Raw genomic sequence first — 18,421 nt, 5'->3', positions numbered from 1 at the left:
CAACAAGTGGGACACAATCATGTAGTGGAACGACATTTATTGGATATTTCAAACTTTTTTAACAAATCAAAAACTGAAAAATAGGGCGTGCAAAATTATTCAGCCCCTTTACTTTCAGTGCAGCAAACTCTCTCCAGAAGTTCAGTGAGGATCTCTGAATGATCCAATGTTGACCTAAATGACTAATGATGATAAATACAATCCACCTGTGTGTAATCAAGTCTCCGTATAAATGCACCTGCACTGTGATAGTCTCAGAGGTCCGTTAAAAGCGCAGAGAGCATCATGAAGAACAAGGAACACACCAGGCAGGTCCGAGATACTGTTGTGAAGAAGTTTAAAGCCGGATTTGGATACAAAAAGATTTCCCAAGCTTTAAACATCCCAAGGAGCACTGTGCAAGCGATAATATTGAAATGGAATGAGTATCAGACCACTGCAAATCTACCAAGACCTGGCCGTCCCTCTAAACTTTCAGCTCATACAAGGAGAAGACTGATCAGAGATGCAGCCAAGAGGCCCATGATCACACTGGATGAACTGCAGAGATCTACAGCTGAGGTGGGAGACTCTGTCCATAGGACAACAATCAGTCGTATATTGCACAAATCTGGCCTTTATGGAAGAGTGGCAAGAAGAAAGCCATTTCTTAAAGATATCCATAAAAAGTGTCGTTTAAAGTTTGCCACAAGCCACCTGGGAGACACACCAAACATGTGGAAGAAGGTGCTCTGGTCAGATGAAACCAAAATTGAACTTTTTGGCAACAAACGTTATGTTTGGCGTAAAAGCAACACAGCTCATCACAATGAACACACCATCTCCACTGTCAAACATGGTGGTGGCAGCATCATGGTTTGGGCCTGCTTTTCTTCAGCAAGGACAGGGAAGATGGTTAAAATTGATGGGAAGATGGATGGAGCCAAATACAGGACCATTCCGGAAGAAAACCTGATGGAGTCTGCAAAAGACCTGAGACTGGGACGGAGATTTGTCTTCCAACAAGACAATGATCCAAAACATAAAGCAAAATCTACAATGGAATGGTTCAAAAATAAACATATCCAGGTGTTAGAATGGCCAAGTCAAAGTCCAGACCTGAAACCAATCGAGAATCTGTGGAAAGAACTGAAAACTGCTGTTCACAAATGCTCTCCATCCAACCTCACTGAGCTCAAGCTGTTTTGCAAGGAGGAATGGGAAAAAAATTCAGTCTCTCGATGTGCAAAACTGATAGAGACATACCCCAAGCGACTTACAGCTGTAATCGCAGAAAAAGGTGGCGCTACAAAGTATTAACTTAAGGGGGCTGAATAATTTTGCACGCCCAATTTTTCAGTTTTTGATTTGTTAAAAAAGTTTGAAATATCCAATAAATGTCGTTACACTTCATGATTGTGTCCCACTTGTTGTTGATTCTTCACAAAAAAATACAGTTTTATATCTTTATGTTTGAAGCCTGAAATGTGGCAAAAGGTCGCAAAGTTCAAGGGGGCCAAATACTTTCGCAAGGCACTGTATGTTTTACAGCCAAAGCTAGACAAGCATTTGTGTAAGTTTATCATAGACTAGCATAGCATTATGCATTGCTAGTAGCAGGCAACCTTGTCACGAAAATCAGAGAAGCAATCAAATTAAATCGTTTACCTTTGATTACTTCGAATGTTTTCACTCACGAGACTCCCAGGTCGATAGCCAAAGTAAATTTTTTCCCAAAATATTATTTTTATAGGCAAAATAGCTCCAAATGTTCTTCACGTTTGGCTGAGAAATTGCCCGGAAATTGCAGTTACGAAAACGGCTAAAAATATTCCAAATTAGCTCCATAATATCGACAGAGACATGGCAAACATTGTTTATAATCAATCCTCAAGGTGTTCTTCAAATATCTAATCGATAATATATCAACCGGGACAGGTGGCGTCTTAGTAGGAAAGAGAGAAACAATGGTCGCATTTGTCTATTACGCACATATCACTCTGAGAGCCTCCAGCTGACCAATGTTGTCGTTCAGGCTCATTTTTCTAAATAAAAGCCTGAAATTATGTATTGTGACACTAGACACATTTAGGGAAGCCATAGAAAAAGGAATCTGGTTGATAGGGACGCATAGGAACGCAGAGCTTTCTAAATAAGAGTCCCTTCCTGATTGGATTTTTCTCAGGCTTTCGCCTGCAATATCAGTTCTGTTATACTCACAGACAATATTTTTACAGTTTTGGAAACTTTAGAGTGTTTTCTATCCTAAGCTGTCAATTATATGCATATTCTAGCATCTTGTCCTGACAAAATAACCCGTTTAACTTTACGCTATTTTTCCAAAAATGAAAATAGTGCCCCCTAGATTCAACAGGTTAACTAACCTCTAGCCGCTTCAATGCAATACAACTCTACATCCGTGGCCTCCCACTGCTCTTCAATGCAAGTAAAACAAAATGCATGCTCTTCAACCGATTGCTGCCCACACCTGCCCGCCTGCCAAGCATCACTACTCTGGACGGTTCTGACCTAATATGTGACTTAATAAAAATACCTAGGTGTCTGGTTAGACTGTAAACTCTCCTTCCAGATTCACATTAAGCATCTCCAATCCAAAATTAAATCTAGATTCAGCTTCCTTTACTCATGCTGCCTAACATACCCTCGTAAGACTGACTATCCTACCGATCCTTGACTTTGGCAATGTCATTTACAAAATAGCCTCCAACACTCTACTCAGCAAATTGGATGCGGTCTATCGTTTTGTCACCATATACTACCCACCACTGCGACCTGTATGCTTTCTTTGGCTGGCCTCGCTTCATATTCATCGCCACACCCACTGGCTCCAGGTCATCTATAACTCTCAGCTCACTGGTCACCATAGCAGCACTCACCCGTAGCACGCGCTCCAGCAGGTATATTTCACTGGTCACCCCCTAAAGCCAATTCTTCCTTCGGCCACCTTTCCTTCCAGTTATCTGCTGCCAATGACTGGAACAAACTGTATAAATCACTGAAGCTGGAGACTCATATCTCCCTCACTAACTTTAAGCACCAGCTGTCAGATCAGCTCACAGATCACAGCACCTGTACATAGTCCACCTGAAATTAGCCCATCCAACTACTGTTATCTATTTTATTGATTTAGCTCCTTTACACCCCACTACCTCTACTCTCATCTTCTGCACATCTATCACAACATTGTTTAATTGCTATATTGTAATTATTTCGGCACTATGGCCTATTCATTGCCTATCCTCCATTATCCTACCTCATTTGCACACACTGTATATAGGATTTTTATATTGTGTTGTTGACTGTATGTTTGTTTATTCCATGTGTAACTCTGTGTTGTTGTTTGTGTTACACTGCTTTGATTTATCTTGGCCAGGTCGCAGTTGTAAATGAGAACTTGTTCTCAACTAGCCTACCTGGTTAAATAAAGGTGAAAAAAAATGGTAGTGGCAGCATCATGCCGTGGGGATATTTTTCAGGATCAAGGCAAAGCTGAATGGAGCAAAGTACAGAGAGATCCTTGATGAAAAACTGCTCCAGAGCGCTCAGGATCTGAGACTGGGGCGAAGGTTCACCTTCCAACAGGACAATAACCCTTAGCACACAGCCAAGTCAAAGCAGGAGTGGTTACGGGACAAGTCTCTGATTATCCTTGATTGGCCCAGCCAGAGCCTGGACTTGAACCCCATCGAACATCTCTGGAGACGTGAAAATAGTTGTGCAGCAGTATCTACAGAGAAGAATGGGAGAAATTCCCCAAATACAGGTGTGCCGAGCTTGTAGCGTTATACCCAAGAAGACTCAAGGCTGTAATTGCTGCCAAAGGTGTTTCAACAAAGTACTGAGTAAAAGGTTTCAATAGTTATGTAAATGTAATATTTCAGGTTTTATTTTTAAGGTATTTTCAAAAATGTCTAGAAACCTGTTTTTGCTTTGTCATTATGGGTATTGTGTGTAGATTAATGAGGGGGAAAATCAATTTAATACATTTTAGAATTAGGCTGTAACGTAACAAAATGTGGAAAAAGTCAAGGGGTCTGAATACTTTCCGAATGTACTGTACAACACCTCTATGCTTATGAGCACATGCAGTACGATAGCTAGATACAAGCCTGTTGATAGTATTGTAGGGGCTAATTACAGAGGTCTCCCTCTTGTAGCTACTGATTAACTTAGCATATCTTGGAGCTTACAGTCACTTTTTCAGAGCTGACACATGTGAAAGGCTCAAGGAACCCAAATTAATTGGGTGGATCCCATCCTCCTTAAATAACGTGTTTTGTTTCCAAAAGGTATTGAAATTGTCAACAAAAGCTGCAATTTTCAAGTAGCCAGCTGTGAAGAGAAAGAATCCTGCTAAAGCGTCCAGTGCCACGATTCAGAGAGGGAACAGGGCCAGATATCATGGGCCTTTTATTAGTGTCTAGCAGAGAATCAATCAGCTCTTTAAAATCCAGATTCAACTGTTCAGAGCTGCGCTTCATAGTGTTTTAAAACCCACATGGACTACAATTAGAATCGATTTCCATGGCCCGGCAAGGAACATTTGTGAGCAGCTTAGTAGTGTAATTTACTCGAGCTCCGGGATAGCACAGTATTTTTGCACCAGGAACAGTGAAATGCTTTTTCAAGGAGCAGCTCAAAATCATGTCTGTAGCTGTGTGTAAATCAATAGCTTAATCTGTGTGGAAATGTGTGTCATTGTCCATCTCACCAATCAATTTTGTTCTCCCTCTCTCCTTCCACAGGTCTTCTTCATAGAGTCGTTGTGTGACGACCCAGAGATCATTGCCGAGAATATCAAAGTATGTTTCTGTTTCTATTAAGTGTACTAATCTCGCCTGTGAGTGTGTGTGTCTGTCTGTACTGATCTCTCGTGTGTGTGTGTGTGTGTGTGTGTGTGTGTGTGTGTGTGTGTGTGTGTGTGTGTGTGTGTGTGTGTGTGTGTGTGTGTGTGTGTGTGTGTGTGTGTGTGTGTGTGTGTGTACAGCAAGTGAAGCTGAGCAGTCCAGACTACGCGGGTTGTGATAAAGAGGAGGCGGTCGCTGACTTCCTCAAGAGGATTGAGTGTTACAAAGTTACATACATATCCCTGAACGATGAGAAGGACAGGTAACACACACATACACACACAGGACTCTGACACTTCTCTCCCACTCCTCTTTCTCTCCTCTCTCTCCTCCCCTCTAAGAGTTTGTCGTATGTTAAGATCTTCAACATAGGCAGCAGGAATCTAGTGGATTGGGTAAAGGGATTTAACATCTCTCTCCCTGTTCCCCCCCTGCCCCATTTATTTTTCTCCCTCCTCCCCCTCCCATTCTCTCTCCCCTCTTCTAGGAGTCTGTCATATATAAAGATCTTTAATGTTGGCAGCAGGTATCTGGTGAACCGTGTGCAGGACCACATCCAGAGTCGTATTGTTTATTACCTGATGAACATACATGTAGCGCCGCGGTTCATTTACCTGACCCGCCACGGAGAGAGTGAACTCAACCTTGTGGGACGCATTGGAGGAGACTCTGGCCTGTCCCCACGCGGTAACAAGGTAGGAGACTGGTCTGTCCCCAGAAGGAACCCAGGTAGGAGGCTGGTCTGTAAACAAGGTAGAGTCTGAGGTCGGTCCCTAGGAGGAAACCGGGTAGGAAACTGGTCTGTCCTCAGTAGGAAACAAGGCCGGATACTCTGGTCCGTCCCCAGGAGGAGACAAGGTAAGAGGCTGGTCTGTAAACAAGGTGAGAGTCTGGGGTCGGTCCCTTGGAGGAAACCGGGTAGGAGACTGATCTGTCCCCAAAGAGGAAACAAGACAGGAGACTGGTCTATCCACAGAAAGCAAGATAGAGCAAGATAGAGAAAGCAAGATAGGAGACTGGGGTTGGTCCCATTGAGGAAAAAGGTAGGGCAGTGGTCTGTCTCTAGGAGGGAAAAGGGTAGGATACAAGTAAGGGTCTTGTCTGTAGGCCCTGCATTGAAGATCAAAATTAGCTAAAGAAATTTGTGATAAATAAAAAAGTATACCTTCCAAAAAATGGACAGCTGTGCCATATAGATTGCAATATAGCTGGGAAGACATTTTCGATGTACCGATTACATGGTACATGGTTTATATGAACCCGATACACAAAACAATGCTTGATTCAAAGAGTTTTTCAATTTAAATTAACCCCAATGGCATGTTATATTTTAGGGGGATACCATCATCCCAGCTCTGCAGATTTTGCTGCGAAGAGACAGAAATATTAGATCATTTGTTTTGGTACTGTCCATATGTGGCTTGTTTTTGGTCGAAGGCTCAGGAATGGCTGAAGAGTTGCAACATTTACCTGGAGCAAATTCTGCAAAGATCACTGGGCGATTTAAAAAAATCATAGTCACTCGATCAATAATATAATTAAAAAATATATTTTTTATTTAGAATCAGTAGAATCTTTGAGACTAGAAGGGTTCAGAACTTTTGTGAAACAGCACAGTTGAAAAATATATGGCAAATATAAATCAAAACTGGATGGTGTTCAGAAATAGATGGGAGACGAGAGGAGCTGAAGGATGGGACTAAAATCAAGCAAAAGATAACTATTGTAACATAAATACTGTGTCCGTAAAATGTTTATAGTATGTATAAGCTGGAAGTAGAAGCCGGAACCCGGAACCAAACCGGCTGCACGTGAGCACCATCGTGTGAAATCGTGCATACCACGGGGGACACATCATGACACGCAGGTTAAAATATTGAAACAAACTCTGGACCAATTATATTAATTTGGGGACAAGTTGAAAAGCATTACACATTGATGGCAATTTAGCGTGCACTTGCTTGCTAATTTGTCCTATTTAGCTAGATTGCTGTTGCTAGCTAATTTGTCCTGGGAAATAAACATGAGTTCTTATTTTACCTGAAATGTACAAGGTCTTCTACTCCACAAATTAATCCACACATAAAACAGTCAACTGAATCTTTTCTAGTCATCTCTCATCCCTCCTTTTTTTTCTCTTGACTTTAAATTGCGATTGGCAACTTTCATAAATGAGGTGCATTACCTCATTCATCTTCAGTCACCTACGTGGGTAAAACCAATAAGGAGATGGCATGTTGGCTACCTGCTTCTATAAATCAATGGGGAGATGGGAGAGGCAGGACTTGCAGCGCGATCCTCTTCAGAAATAGAACTGACTTCTATTTTAGCCCTTGGCAACACAGACATTCGTTGGTACGCGCGAGCAGTGTGGGTGCAATAATTGATCAATATAGATTTCAAAATTGATTTTGCAATGCTCACGCATGCAACGCGAGTGGTGTAGTCAGCCTGTAAGTATTGTTGTCCATTAGTTTACTCCAAATAGGGGAGGGATGGTAGGGTTAAGGGAAAATACTTAAGGAAATAAAATACATATATATTTTTAAAGTTTATATATATATATATAAATATATAATATTTATATATTTACCACCCAAAATATGGGAAATTGGAAATGGTGCAGACAATTACAAGCTGATCTACCCCCTAAGATTTTTTAAAAGTAGGATACTGGTCTGTCCCTAGGAGGAAACAAGGTAAGAGATTGGGGTGTGTGTAGTTTGCCAGTGCTCCAGGAGGGTACATGCCAGTGTATCAAAGTCTAAAGGTTGTGTGTGTGTGTGTGTGTGTGTGTGTGTGTGTGTGTGTGTGTGTGTGTGTGTGTGTGTGTGTGTGTGTGTGTGTGTGTGTGTGTGTGTGTGTGTGTGTGTGTGTGTGTGTGTGTGTGTGTGTGTGTAGTTTGTTAGTGCTCTAGGACAGGATTTCCCAACCCTTTCCTTTGGCTCCCCCAGACGTTCCACATTTTTGTTTTAACCCTAAACTGGCACACTAGATTCAGTTAGTCAAACACTTGCTGAAAAAAAAGTGAAACATCTAGGTTGGGAAACCCAGATCTCTGAATCAATGTGTATCAGCGATCTAAAGGTGTGTGTGTGCATACATGTGTGTTTGTGTAGTTTGCCAGTGCGCTAGGAGGGCACATGCGTAACCAGCAGTGGAGGCTCCTCAGAGGAGGAAGGACCATCCCCTTTTCATAGAATGTTTTTATTGATACACTTAAGTGTATCCTTTTTAGATAAAGCTACACTAAATATATTCACATGTCACCAAATAATTGATAAAAAACAGTTTTGCCATGAAGTTTTACTGTACAGTAGCCTCAACAGCACTCTGTTGGGTAGCACCATTGTATGGCCAGAGGACAGCTAGTTTCTGTCCTCCTCTGGGTACATTGACTTCAATACAAAACTGAAGAAGCTCATGTTTCTCACCCCCTTCCATAGACTTACACTATAATTCTGACAACATCCAGAGGACGTCGAATCAAAGTCAAATTGGGGGTGTACATATGCTTATTTTTGTCCTGTTTCACACATATACAAATGTGTAAACTATAAAAGTGTGTGGTGTGAACTGGAAATGTGTTTTTTAAATATCCCACTCAACCTGAGACACCCTTAGAGAATGGGGTCCCAGTATGAATCAGCAATTGCTGGCGACTCTGGAGCAATTAGAGCTAAGTGCCTTGCTCAAGGGCAGATCAACAGATTTTTTATCTAGACAGATTTTTCACCTTTTAGGGTTAACACAAAAATGTTTGGGGTGGCCCGCGTAACCAGTGAATCAGAGATCTAAAGTGTGTGTGTGTGTGTGTGTGTGTGTGTGCGTGCGTGCGTGTAGTTTGTCACTGCTCTAGGAGGGTACATACGTAGCCAGTGTATCAGAGATTTGAAGGTGTGGACCAGCCACATGAAGAGAACCATCCAGACAGCTGAGGGTCTGGGAGTCCCCTACGAACAGTGGAAGGCCCTCAACGAGATAGACGCAGTAAGTGTGTGTGTGTGTGTGTGTGTGTGTGTGTGTGTGTGTGTGTGTGTGTGTGTGTGTGTGTGTGTGTGTGTGTGTGTGTGTGTGTGTGTGTGTGTGTGTACAGCAAGTGAAACTGAGCAGTCCAGACTACCTCTCTTCTTTCCTGTTTGTCAGGAGGGGGTGGGGTGTATGTGTAACCTCTCTGTCCTGCATGTCAGGGTGTGTGTGAGGAGATGACCTACGAGGAGATCCAAGACCACTACCCAGAAGAGTTTGCACTGAGAGACCAAAACAAGTACCGTTACCGCTACCCCAAGGGAGAGGTGAGGAGTGAGAGTATAATGTTTGTATACTATGTGTATGCTGTGTGTGTACAATGTGTATACTGTGTATAGTAATGTGTATACTGTGTATAGTAATGTGTATACTGTGTTTGGACCTCTTGGCGTAACTGTTAAAAGTGTTGGCTTGACAGTAGCTGGATCCAGGTTTGACTCCCAGTCGGAACTACCTCCAGAATATGCTATAACAAACATCCATTGTCGGTTTCGTTGATACTGACTCTAATTGACAACATTTTAGCTCTAACTCCTGAGTCCATTGAAAAGGATCAGCTTGAGCAAGGTAAGGTGTAGAATCACTAATCCACAAATAATATAATGTAATGTAATAATATCCCCAGCAAAATACACATGCACAATCAGACATTGAGTGATTGAGTGGAGACAGTTTATTTTATCAATAAAAGAACATTTCCTAAGATATTCTACCTGCAGCAACACCAGTGGATAATGCTGGAAATAAAAGCAAAGTGCCCTATTTATGAAAGTGTTCCACATTGGATGCTTGCCCTGTGCATCCCACAGCTGTGTAAATTTGGCTGGATGTCCTTTAGGTGATACACACAGGAATCTGGTGACCGTGAAGAATCCAGCAACAATGCAGTTCTTGACACAAACCAGTGGCACCTACCACCTTGCCCCATTCATAGACATGTTTTTTGTTTTTCACATTCACCCTTTGAATGGCACACATACACATTCCATGTCTCAATTGCCTCAAGCTTAAAAATCCTTCATTATTAACCTGTTTCCTCCTCTTAATTGAGTGGATTTAATAAATAAGGGATCAAAGTTTTCCCCTGGATTCACCTGGTCAGTCATGGAAAGAGCAGATATTCTTAATGATTTGTAGACTCAGTGTATATAATGTATGTTTTTCAGTCCTATTTGTATTCACTATGGATCCCCCAATAGCTGTTGCCAAAGCAGTGAAATAGGCTACTTTCTTATGTGAATTAATGAGGAGCACACCTCAATTGAAACTGTTGTTAGAAAATCATTTTAAATTGACAAGTTGAAACAGCCTATGTTAGAGGCCAGCGCGTGTTAACTGTTCTGTTGAGTCACAATCACATTTTGGAACTGTGAGTGGATTCTAACATCATGCACATAAAAAAACTCACGCTGTGGCGACAGTTAGATATATTTGGAACTCACGCATGAAAAGGTTGAACACCTCTGTGTTGTGTTAGACAGGTAACTCTTTATCCACAATATAGCTGGGGGTGTAAAGCCATAAAACAAACGTTTTTCCAGCAGCAGACTATGATCGATAATTTCAAAAGCCAAGCTGAAATCTAACAAAACAGCCCCCTATCATCAATTTCTCTCAGCAAATCATCAGTCATTTCTGTAAATGCTGTGCTTGTTGAATGTCCTTCCCTATAAGCGTGCTAAAAGTCTGTTCTCTGTTCTTTGTTTACTGTAATATAGCATTGTATGGTCAAACACGATCAAGGGTTGGAAACAGGCTGATTAGTTGGCTATTTGAGCTAGTAAAGGGGGTTTAACTATTCTTACGTAGGGAAATGGCTTTTGCTTCCTTCTAACCCTGAGGGTGCACAGTTTCTAGTCGGCTTAAATTGAAGATATGGAAAATAGGAGTGGCAATATTATCCTCAGTAATATTCTAACCAAGTTGTAGGAATCCGGTGGCTTGTCATTGTTGATAGACAACAATCCTTTTTTTACCTCTTCCACACTCACTTTACGGAATTCAAAATTACAATGCTTGTCTTTCATAATTTGTTCGGATATACTTGGCTGTGTAGTGTCAGTGTTTGAGGACTTGGTGCAGTGCTTGGAACCAGTGACCATAGGGTTAGGGTCTATTGTGTGTAGATATAATGTCTGTATAATCAGACCACTAGACTTTTTCCACATTTTTGGAACATTACAGCTGTATTCTAAAAAAAAATGTGTGCAAATGTAAAACAAATAAAAACAGAAATACCTTATTTACAGAAATATTCAGACCTTTTGCTATGAGAAATTGAGCTCAAGTGCATCCTTTTTCCATTGATCATCCTTTATGTTTCTACAACTTGATTGGAGTCTACCTGTGGTAAATTCAATTGATTTGACATGAAAGGCACACACCTGTCTACATAAGGTCCCACAGTTGATAGTGCATGTCAGCGCAAAAACCAAGCCATGAGGTCGAAGGAATTGTCCGTAGAGATCTGAGACAGGATTGTGTCGAGGCACATATCTGAGGAAGGATACAAAAATATTTCTGCAGCATTGAAGGTCCCCAAGAACACAGTGGCCTCCATCATTCTTAAATGTAAGAAGTTTGAAACCACCAAGACTTTTACTAGAGCTGGCCACCCGGGCCAAACTGAGCAATCGGGGGAGAAGGGCCTTGGTCAGGGTGACCAGGAACATAAAGGTCAGTCTGACAGAGCTCTAGAGTTCCTCTGTGGAGATGGGAAATCTTTCGAGAAGGACAACCATCTCTGCAGCGCTCCACAAATCAGGCCTTTATGGTAAAGTGGCTAGACAGAAGGTACACGAGAGCTCGCCAAAAGTTTGCCAAAGGGACCTAAAGACTCTCAGACCATGAGAAACAAAATTCTCTGGTCTGATGAAACCAAGATTGAACTATTTTGCCTGAATGCCAAGCATCACGTCTGGAGGAAACCTGGCATCATCCCTTCAGTGAAGCTTAGTGGTGGCAGTATCACAGGGATGTTTTTCAGTGGCAGGGACTGGGAGACTAGTCAGGATCGAGGGAAAGATGAAAGGAGCAAAGTACAGAGCGATCCTTGATGAGAACCTGCTCAAGAGCTGGGGCGAAGGTTCACCTTCCAACAGGACAAGGATCCTAAGCACACAGCCAAGACAACGCAGGAGTGGTTTCGGGACAAGTCTTTGAATGTCCTTGATTGGCACATCCAGAGCCCGGACTTGAACCCAATCGAACATCCCTGAAGAGACCTGAAAATAGCTGTGCAGCAACGCTCTCCATCCAATCTGACAGAGCTTGAGAGGATCTGCAGAGAGGAATTGGAGAAATTCCCCAAATACAGGTGTGCCAAGCTTGTAGCGTCATTGTCACGTCTACTCCCACTCCCCCTCTCCGGTGTTCAACGACGCGGATTTACTGACCACCGGTCCTGGCAAATATTATTACGTGCACCTGGCATCATTCGTTATGCGCACCTGCTCCTCATGATGAGCCACACCTGGACTCATTACCTCACCTATATCTGGCACTCACTTAGGTTTATTTCCCAGGAAGTATTCTCTTGTTTCTTGTATTATTCCATATTTTGTTTATTTTTAAACTCACCACCTGCACCGACTCCCAGCGTCTACGTAACAGATTACTGCCTCAACAAATGGAAGCAGTAGGAAATCAGGACATCTAATCGGACGGTCGACGAACAGGGATACCTACTTCGTCAACACCATAAGCAGCTGGCGCAACTGGGGAAGGCTATGAAAGAGGTTCTTTGCAGTCTTCAACGTTTCAAATATATCCGAGAGGCTAGCGGAGGATACTCTACCACCAGTCAATCTAGCAAGCCAGCACACCAGTCCATTCAGCAGTCCACCCAGGTCAGCAATGACCATTTGTCCCTCCCGGAAAAATATGATGGGAACCCATCTAAATGCTGTGGCTTCCTACTCCAGTGCTTCCTCTATTTTGCACACCAGATGGGAGTCCCCACCACTGACAGGTCTAAGGTTGCCGTGGTTATTTCTCTGCTGACTGGATGGGCATTGGAGTGGGTTACGGCCATCTGAGAGAGAGGAGAGGAGGAGCTGAATTCATATGAGGGTGTTCATGGCTCTGTTAACCATGTTAGGTGACTGGGAATATGACTGCCGGCCCAGATGGCATCTTAAGCCGCATCTTCAGAGCATGCTCAGACCAGCTGGCTGGAGTGTTTCCAGACATATTCAATCTTTCCCTATCCAAGTCTCTCCCTATCCCCACATGCATAAAGATGCCCACCATTGTTCCTGTACCCAATAAAGAAAATGTGACTGAACTAAATGACCATTTGTTACCATGAAGTGCTTTGAGAGACTAGTCAAGGATTATATCACCTCTACCTTAACTGACACCCTAGACCCACAATTTTCTTTCCGCCCCAATAGATCCACAGACGATGTAATCTACTGCAATTTAGGGCTCACTGCACACTGCCATATCCCATCTGGACAAGACAATTATACCTATGTAAGAATGCTGTTAATTGACTATAGCTCAGCATTCAACACCATAGTACCCTCCAAGCTCATCATTAAGCTCGAGGCCCTGGGTCTGAACCCCGCCCTATGCAACTGGGTCATGGACATCCTGAGGGCCGCACCCAGGTGATGAAGGTAGGAATCAACACCTCCACTTGCTGATACTCAACACTGGGGCCCCACAAGGATGCCCCCTCTGTACTCCCTGTTCACCCATGATTGAATGGCCACTCACGCCTCCAACTCAATCATCAAGTTTTCAGACGAAATAGTATGCCTAATTACCAACAATGACGAGACAGCCTACAGGGAGGAGGTGAGGGCCCTGGGAGTGTGGTGCCAGGAAAAAAACCTCTCACCCAATGTCAACTAAACAAAGGAGCTGATCGTGGACTTCAGGAAACAGCAGAAGGAGCACCCCCCTATCCACATCAACAGCACCACAGTGGAGAGGGTAGAAAGCTTCAAGTTCCTCAGCGTACACATCACTGACAAACTGAAATGGTCCACACAGACAGTATGGTGAAGAAGGCGCAACAGTGCCTCTTTTGGCTTGGCACCTAAAACCCTCACAAACCTTTACAGATGCACAATTGAGAGCATCCTGTCGGGCTGTATCACCGCCTGTTATGGCAACTGCACAGCCCGCAACCACAGGGCTCTCCAGAGGGTGGTGCGATCTGCCCGACGCATCACCGGGGTCAAACTGCCTGCCCTCCTGGACACCTGCCCCCCCCGATGTCACAGGAAAGCCAAAAAGATCATCAAGGACAACAACCACCTGAGCCACACTGCCTGTTCACATCGCTATCATCCGGAAGGCGAGGTCAGTACTGTTGCATCAAAGCTGGGACCGAGAAGTTGTTTTTGCAGTCTCTATCTCAAGGCCATCAGACTGTTAAATAGCTATCACTAGCACATTAGAGGCTGCTGCCCTATAGACGTGAAATCACTGGCCACTTTTAATAATGTTTACATATTTTGCATTACTTATCTCATATGTGTATATATATATGTATGTATACTGTATCTATCCTATTCTACTGTATCTTAGTCTATGCCACTCTGATATTGCTCGTCCAAATATTTATATATTCTTAATTCCATTCCTTTATTTTATATTTGTGTGTATTGTTGTGTAATTGTTAGATTATACTGCACTGTTGGAGCTACAAACACAAGCATTTTACTACACCTGCGATAACATCTGCTAAACACGTGTATGTGACAAATAATATTTGATTTGATTTGAACTTCGTGGCAACAGTTTTGGAATTGCCCTTTCTTGTTTCAGCATGACAATGCCCACGTGCACAAAGCAATCTCCCAACATCAGTGCCAATGTTCTTGTGGCTGAATGGAAGCAAGTCACTACAGCAATGTTCCAACATCTAGTGAAAAGCCTTCCTGTTATAGCAGCAAAGGGTGGACCATCTCCATATTAATGCCCATGATTTTGAAATGCCCATGATTTTGAAATGAGATGTTAGACAAGCAGGTGTCCACATACTTTTGGCCATGTAGTGTATAATGTATGTTTATCGTGTGTGTGTGTGTGTGTGTGTGCAATGTTCATATATAATATATATAATACATATATAATATGTGTGTGTGTGTCAGTCGTATGAGGACCTGGTGCAACGTCTGGAGCCGGTGATCATGGAACTGGAGAGACAGGAGAATGTTCTGGTGTTATGCCACCAGGCTGTCATGCGCTGTCTGCTAGCTTACTTCCTTGATAAGAGTGCAGGTAAGACTAACCACAATCCCATAGCCTCTGACACTACACTACTACTATACTATATACCACTATCACACAGCTTGGGAACCTTTGGAACTCTGTCAATGTTGAAATTATCCATCTGTCAGTCAGAAGAAATGTTTGAGTTCTGTATCCCCATCTCTATCTCTCTCTCCTTTTTCTCCACTCCCCTTTTAACTTTCTCCACTCTTCTCCCATCTCTCTCTCCCTCCAGCGGAGTTGCCATATCTGAAGTGTCCTCTCCACACGGTGCTAAAACTCACCCCAGTTGCTTACGGTCGGTCTCTTTCTCTCCCTTTCTCTCCCTATGAATATTTTAAGTAGAAATATTTAACAATTATAATGTTAATTGATATACTAATCAGCTGTAGTCCTGGGGTCTCTATTATTTTTTCTCAGGTTGTAAGGTTGAGTCCATCTTCCTCAACATTGAAGCAGTCAACACACACAGAGACAAACCAGTGGTGAGCCAACACACGTGCACACACTACATATAAAGTTCCCATTTCCAAATCCAACCCTCGTACTGCCTCATATGTACTAAAAGCGTCTAGCAGCAACCTACTCCTGGCTTAACAGCCTTGAACTGTCAGAAAATCTCATTTGTGGATCATACTTAAGCCCCTCTGGTTGTCAGGAGAGCCAATTCAGTGACGTCCCCACACCAAGCCCTACCTCGAACAAAATCCTGCAGAACCTCACCAAACGTAGTTTGCAGGTACACACACACAAACACACACACACACGCATCATCACACCTTCTCTTCCCCCCGTCTGTCTTCAGAATGTTGATGTGGACAGAGAACCAGAGGAGGCACTACTGACAGTCCCAGACCACATATAGAGGAGGAGAGGAGAGGATGAGAGGAGGAGAGGAGAGCTACGATATTGCGACACAATACAGGGAGAACCAATGAAGAGACACCATTGCCGTAGAGACTGAAGTGCAGCAATAAGAGAGACTGCTGGGAAATGGAGTTTAAAGGACCAGACTACATTAACCCTACACTACAATTCTCTGTCTAAACGGTGCTAGAAAACAATGCAACATCTCTCTCAGTAGAACCCTGTTAGTGACAGTAGAATGAAGTGAATTCAATAATTTTTCTGTCTGTGTTTTAGGATCATGTAGTCTGTCTGTGCGTTAGGATCATGTGTCTGTGTATTAGGTTCATGTGTCTAGCGGCAGGGTAGCCTAGTGGATTGAGTGTTGGACTAGTAACCAGAAGGTTGCAAGTTCAAACCCTTGTGCTGACAAGGTACAAATCTGTCCTTCTGCCCCTGAACAGTTAACCCACTGTTCCTAGGCCATCATTGAATATAAGAATTTGTTCTAAAGATAAAATCAAATAAATAAATTGATGTTGTCCAGGATTTCCCAAACTTGGTCCTCAAGAACCCAAGGGGTGCAAATTTTGGTTTTTGCCCTAAACAGCTGATTCAAATAATCAACGAATTATCAAGCTTTGATCATTTGAATCAGTGTTAGGGCAAAAAACAAAATGTGCACCCCTTGGGGTCCTGAGGACCATGTTTGGGAAACGCTGATATAGTCTATCAGGATAATCTAGTCTGTCTATGTGTTAGGATCATGTAGACTGCATGTGTGTTAGAATCATCTAGTCTAACCATCATCATCATACACTGGTTTAATTCTGCGCTCTGGTCTGGTCCATATTTCCATGCGTGTCCATGTGTGTTGTTAGCATGTAAGTGTGTGTTGTTTGCAAGTGGTGTGTCATGTAAAAGGTGTGACTGATTGAGGCTGGGATTCATTCTGAGGTGCGTTGTAGAGCGCTTGACATATAAAGGTAATTTCTGATTACCTTTAATTTAGAAATCTGCAGTTTTTACCATCAATGTGATATCCACGGGATGAGCAAAATTGCCTTTAAAATGGTGCATGGTGGACAGCGCTCCCCTTATGGAAAAAACACATGAACTCACATGTGACATTGCATATGTGAAATTGTGTCACATGTGATGATGTGGATTTTCACATCGAATCAAATTTTGTTGGTCACATACACATATTTAGCAGATTTTATTGTGGGTGTAGTGAAGTGCTTGTGTTGCCAGCTCAAACAGTGCAGTAATATCAAACAATTCACAACAACACACACAAATCTAAAATAATGGAATTTATAAATATGATGAGGAGCAATGTTGGAGTCTGGAGTGTGTGTGTACTGTATATACACTTCTTTTCCTACATAATTTGCAAATAAATTCATTAAAATTCCTACAGTGTGATTTTCTGGATTTTTTTTTCTCATTTTGTCTATCATAGTTGAAGTGTACCTATGATGAAAATTAAGTGGGAGAACTTTTTAAGTGGGAGAACTTGCACAATTGGTGGCTGACTAAATACTTTTTTGCCCCACTGTACAGTACCAGTCAAACATGTGGAAACACCTACTAAATCAATAGTTTCTCTATTTTTACTATTTTCTACATTGTAGAATAACAGTGAAGACATCAAAACTATGAAATGACACATTTGAAATCAAGTGGTAACCAAAAAAGTGTTAAACAAATCAAAATACACAACCGGTCTGTCACACCCTGATCTGTTTCACTTGTCTTTGTGCTTGTCTCCATCCACCTCCAGGTGTCACTTATCTTCCCCATTATCCCCAGTGTCTGTTTCTAGTTTTTCTGGTTTTGACCATTCTGCCTGCCCTGACCCTGACTCTGATCTGGATTACTGACATCTGCCTGCCCTTGACCTGTCGTTTTGCCTGCCCCCTGTTCTATTAATAAACGTTTGTTACTTCGACACTATCTGCATCTGGGTCTTCCCTTAAATGTGTTACGGTCAAAAGTTTTAGAACACCGACTCATTCAATGTTTTCTTTAATTTGACTATTTTGTAAATTGTAGAATAATGGCCTCCACAATCACCCGACCTCAACCCAATTAAGATGGCTCGGGATGAGCTGGACCACAGAGTGAAGGAAAAAGTGCCAACAAGTCCTCAGCATATGTGGGAACTCCATCAAGACTGTTGGAAAAGCATAGCAGGTGAAGCTGGTTGAGAGAATGCCAAGAGTGTGCAAAGTTGTCAAGGCGAAGGGTGGCTACTTTGAAGAATCTAAAATATTAAATATATTTTGGTTTATTTTTTTTGGTTACTACATGATTCCATGTGTGTTATTTCAAAGTTGTGATGTCTTCACAAAAATTCTACATTGTAGAAGATTGTTATTTTTACTGTCAAAAGTTTTGGCACGCTTAGGGTACATTATGCCTTTCAAAGTAAAATATTCTGAATTATATTTGACACCTGGGTTCAC

The 18,421-nt window shown here is 42.3% G+C and overlaps 1 protein-coding gene across 2 annotated transcripts in view; it reads left to right on the top strand.

The window, feature by feature from the left end:
• The window catches only part of LOC135516072 (6-phosphofructo-2-kinase/fructose-2,6-bisphosphatase-like), a 36,420-nt gene extending 19,053 nt beyond the window's left edge, over positions 1 to 17,367 (top strand). For both annotated transcript variants that reach the window (XM_064940077.1, XM_064940078.1), the window contains 9 exons: positions 4,746 to 4,802; positions 4,988 to 5,109; positions 5,335 to 5,542; positions 8,691 to 8,837; positions 9,038 to 9,142; positions 14,984 to 15,113; positions 15,340 to 15,402; positions 15,525 to 15,589; positions 15,910 to 17,367. In XM_064940077.1, the coding sequence (XP_064796149.1) occupies positions 4,746 to 4,802; positions 4,988 to 5,109; positions 5,335 to 5,542; positions 8,691 to 8,837; positions 9,038 to 9,142; positions 14,984 to 15,113; positions 15,340 to 15,402; positions 15,525 to 15,589; positions 15,910 to 15,969 (957 nt within the window). In that variant the 3' untranslated portion in view covers positions 15,970 to 17,367. The remainder of the gene's footprint in view (positions 1 to 4,745; positions 4,803 to 4,987; positions 5,110 to 5,334; positions 5,543 to 8,690; positions 8,838 to 9,037; positions 9,143 to 14,983; positions 15,114 to 15,339; positions 15,403 to 15,524; positions 15,590 to 15,909) is intronic.
• Positions 17,368 to 18,421: the final 1,054 nt, after the last annotated feature.

The sequence above is a fragment of the Oncorhynchus masou genome, chromosome 27 (genome assembly GCF_036934945.1).
Source record: "Oncorhynchus masou masou isolate Uvic2021 chromosome 27, UVic_Omas_1.1, whole genome shotgun sequence".
Lineage (NCBI taxonomy): Eukaryota > Metazoa > Chordata > Actinopteri > Salmoniformes > Salmonidae > Oncorhynchus > Oncorhynchus masou.
Note: the sequence above shows the minus strand (reverse complement) of the source record. Positions and strands in the feature narration are given on the sequence as shown.